At 31.0% G+C, this 4,081-nt stretch overlaps 1 protein-coding gene across 1 annotated transcript; it reads right to left on the bottom strand.

The window, feature by feature from the left end:
• Positions 1–251: 251 nt before the first annotated feature.
• On the bottom strand, positions 252–1,014 carry LOC107788520 (F-box protein At1g61340-like). The gene is made up of 3 exons (XM_016610197.2): positions 823–1,014; positions 617–691; positions 252–515 (listed from the first exon to the last, which is right to left on the bottom strand). Exons 1-3 carry the CDS (start codon positions 1,012–1,014, stop codon positions 252–254), a joined length of 531 nt encoding a protein of 176 aa, XP_016465683.1.
• Positions 1,015–4,081: the final 3,067 nt, after the last annotated feature.

Below are 4,081 nucleotides of genomic sequence, written 5' to 3'. Positions count from 1 at the left end.
AACCAACATTCTTATGAAATCAGAATTCAGAAGCGCCAGAATCCCCTAAATCAATCTACCTCTCCCCTTCTCTAAATATACAAATAAATACAAACACATCTTCAATGAAAGGATTGAAGAATTGTAAAGATTTTTCTGATGTACACTAGAGACTAAATTCTGATCAATATAATCAGATCTAACCCCCAAAACCTATGGTTCCTACAGGAACTAACAATAGTTTACACAAAACCTCTTTTACAGACAGATGTCTATAACTCAGCATCCATCTGCATAAATGACTTCCGCTGCAGCCAGTTATCATCATCATCTTCTTCTTCTTCTGATGCAAACAATGCAACTGAAATGTCAGCCAGTTTCTTTCTGCTTAACTTTAACTTCCGAATTTTCAATTGCCTCGGAGCATTTGGCGCTTCAACATCATTGAATTCACCCAAATCCTCAATTGCATTCTTGAAACCAAGCGTCTTTCTTGGTGTTGCATACTCAAAATGCCACCTTTTTGCTATCACAGTCTGTTCATTTGACAGAAAAGACCTTAACTCATTAATAAAGAAACCAATTTAACTACTTCAATAATGAAAACGAACGTAATTGAATGATTATTGACACTTACCGCTTCTCTAATTGTCCTTGATACATGGAAAAGCCTCTTTAAATCATCATGATCAACTCCACACACTATCCTTATCTACAAAAAGAAGATAAAAATAATAATTTTCAGTACTGTAATCCACCAGCATTGACAGAATACAAGCAAAATGACATCATAATAATAGACTCAAAATATACAGAAAGGAGAATTTGGCTGATTATACTCACCAGAATATCTTGAGGCAAGGCTTCAAGAGGAGACTTGTCATCACAAAAGAAAAATGAATTGTGACTACATACTTTCTTCATAGGTGTTGTTATTGGACTGAAATCAACATCCACTGTAATTCTTTTCCTCCCAAATGAGGTACTTCTCACTAGCCCCGACCCATAACTTTCACATTTCTTTCCCAATACCATTTTCACTCAATACCTGATTTTTCCAACAAAAACATTCAGAATTATCCAAATCCAATAAAACTCTATCTATAATCTAAAATTTTCTTCCCAACTTTGTTATTTGAACTTAATAACAGAACCTCATTAGCCCAAAACCAAATCAAACATAATGTATCTCTAAGATATCATTACTTAGTGGGTAAGCAGCAATATATATATATATATATAGATACGTACCTTAAAATTAATCCTTAATTTGCGCTGCAGAAGTAAATTAAGATTGAAGTAACGGATGTTCTGAACAAGGAAACTAATGAACCGCCTTTCTACACAACTTAATTGTAGTTTGTACAGCACTTCATTTGGACGAGGGTCAAGTTCCCTTATATACACGTCTTTTTTTACTGTGAACTTTTTACTTCTCTCTCTCTTTTTGATTTAAATAATATTTAAATGTTTAATGGATAAATATGTATGGCTGTTAAAAAGATTTGATCTTGCCTAGAAAGGACTGGAATTTTCCCATACAAATATCTTTTGGGCTTTGTGCTTAAATCTGAGAGAGGGAAAAAAACTAGCCGTTTGAGAAGGACACGTGGCAAGATGAGAGAGGTGGAAAGATTAACGTGGGTAGTTTTGATGACGTGGTAGAGTTGGTCGGTTCCATGTCAGCATGTCGGTAGCTAATATAACACGTTTGATGCTCTTAGACGTCTTCGGTGGATACTACTAAAATCACCTGTCACGTGGTTTTGAAAGAAAAAAGACTAAACGAGATACTGACACGTCATTGAATGAAGAGATGAACGGTGCGGATCTGTTGAGGAAATACACAGGAGTGTAGATGAACGGTAATTGATAGTGACGGTCAAGTAAATTATTCTCAGAGAAGCAGTCTTAATAGGCGGCTGTTGCAATTTTTACACTATGGGGAAAGGGTCAAATGAGGGTCAATGCGTTTACAAGTTGTAAAATTTGTACAATTTTAAATTGAGAAAAGAGAATCCTATGGAGCCGTGTTAAATTCCAACACGGTAATGGATTTGAAAATTTTAGGAATTCGAAATTTAATTTTCTTAAGTTATTCTATTTTAAATTAATAATTTAAATTAAAGTTATTGAATTTGATAAACTCATAAATAGTATGCTAGCTTCGCCTCTGATAACGGAGACATTTGCAGTTTTACTTTTATAGAGAAAAAAAAAAAAGAGGACAGATTTTAAAAAATCAAATTTATTTTAGCTTAATGGTAAGAATAGTTGATTAGGTAATAATATCCTACACCAACTTTCGTTTATAAATTGTTTTAAGTATTAGAATATGGAAATTGTTGCTCAGCTAAAATGTTGGTGGCCCAGAAATAAAAGTATGTTCAGAAGTTTCATGAATGTGTCACTTGGTTGAACTAAAATTCAAAAATGTCTATTTGACCAATCAATGTTTTAAGTGCACAACGAAGCTTTTTAAACTGTTGTATCATGTATCATTATAAGTTAGATTTCTACTATTTGAAGAAGTATGAAATGTATGAAATATTATAACTCACAACTTTAATAGTTGGAAAAAATTGAAATGTATGAAAAATCTGCAATGAATGAAATTATTTGACTCTGGAATAATAATAGTTGCAAACCAATTCAGACAGCAAATAATAATTATCTCTAGAACTTTTTATTTTTATTTTATGTTCAATTTAGACAAACAGATCTTAGTCAAAGTTATAGATGATCTTAAAGTTATTAATTAGTGGCCAAGTAAGACTTAACTATCGGGCGATAAGACAAGGACATCAATAGAGGGGATAAAAAAGTATTAAGTTGAAATCAATCTCTTTATTTCAGTAAATAATTCATATTCAATTAAATACATAATTCAAACTTTTTAGAACATGTGAGCCAACCAATATATTAAATTAATTTTAGAAAATATGTGCATAAAATATTTAATTTTATGAAAAAATTATAAGTTCACGGACATCAAGTCAAACACCATTTAAATAAGGCCTTTAAATAATCCTTTGAACCTTCATGGTCCTTTATTAATTCGTGTTTATCTCTGCACACTTTCTCTACCTTTGGAATTAATTTTGGGATTAGCTACGTATTATGTCACTTTGTATCTTTATCCATTTCTCCAACTAAAACTGCTTGCTCAATTTGAAAAGAGTTCCGCCTTAAATAATGAGTAAACCCATATTATTTTCTGTAGAATTAGCTCTGTAACTGATCTTATTGTATGGGATAAGGTAATATTACGCGCACCGCCTATTTATATCAAATCAAATAATTTAATTTTAATAATTAAAGTTAAAGTGAGAATGCATATCGTTAACCATAATTGAGCGATAAACATCATATATGAAAAATATTTGTCTTGTTTTTATTGATTTAATGTGAACGTCAGGTGGGGTAAGTTTTATTGAAATGAATTTAAGGTTTATGTGAGTGTGACTATCAAAAGAGCAGTTAAAAACTACTCCATTCGACAAAATAAAAGAGAAATTATTGAAGCAGGCAAGTAGGTAATCACCGATGTGAAGAATAGCTAGATTTGAGTGCACTGATATTAGGGGTGTACAAACCGAATTGGAAAACCGCACCAAACCGAAAAGTCAAACCAAACCGATTAAAAACTCCGATTAGGTTTGGTTTGATTTAATTTGGTATTGAGTAAAAAAACTCAAACCAAACCGACATATAAATATATAATTTTTACATATACTTTTAAAATTTTATATAGAATTTTCTTTAAAAATGTCTAGAAATATTTAAAATTATCTTGCGGGATATAATATTTAAAAGTATATGAAGTGCTCCATATTTATTAACCTTAAATAATGGGTTGTATGATCACTTTCCCATCAAGTGTTACTGAAGTGCGTTAATCTCTTTGTTCTTCCATATTCATATCATATGTTAAGATCTATTAAATTGTTATATCTTTTTCGAATATGAAGTGATTATTATTATTTAGGTATCATATTGATTTTTAAGTTTAATTACTAAATTCGGTTAACCATGAAAGTTTACATCAACGAAACACTATTGTCAAACGACTAAAAAATAACTATTATGTGTTACTAAGAAA

Source organism: Nicotiana tabacum, chromosome 3, assembly GCF_000715075.1.
Source record: "Nicotiana tabacum cultivar K326 chromosome 3, ASM71507v2, whole genome shotgun sequence".
NCBI classification, from domain to species: domain Eukaryota; kingdom Viridiplantae; phylum Streptophyta; class Magnoliopsida; order Solanales; family Solanaceae; genus Nicotiana; species Nicotiana tabacum.
The sequence above is the reverse complement of the archived record's forward strand: the minus strand, read 5'-3'. Positions and strand labels throughout refer to the sequence as shown.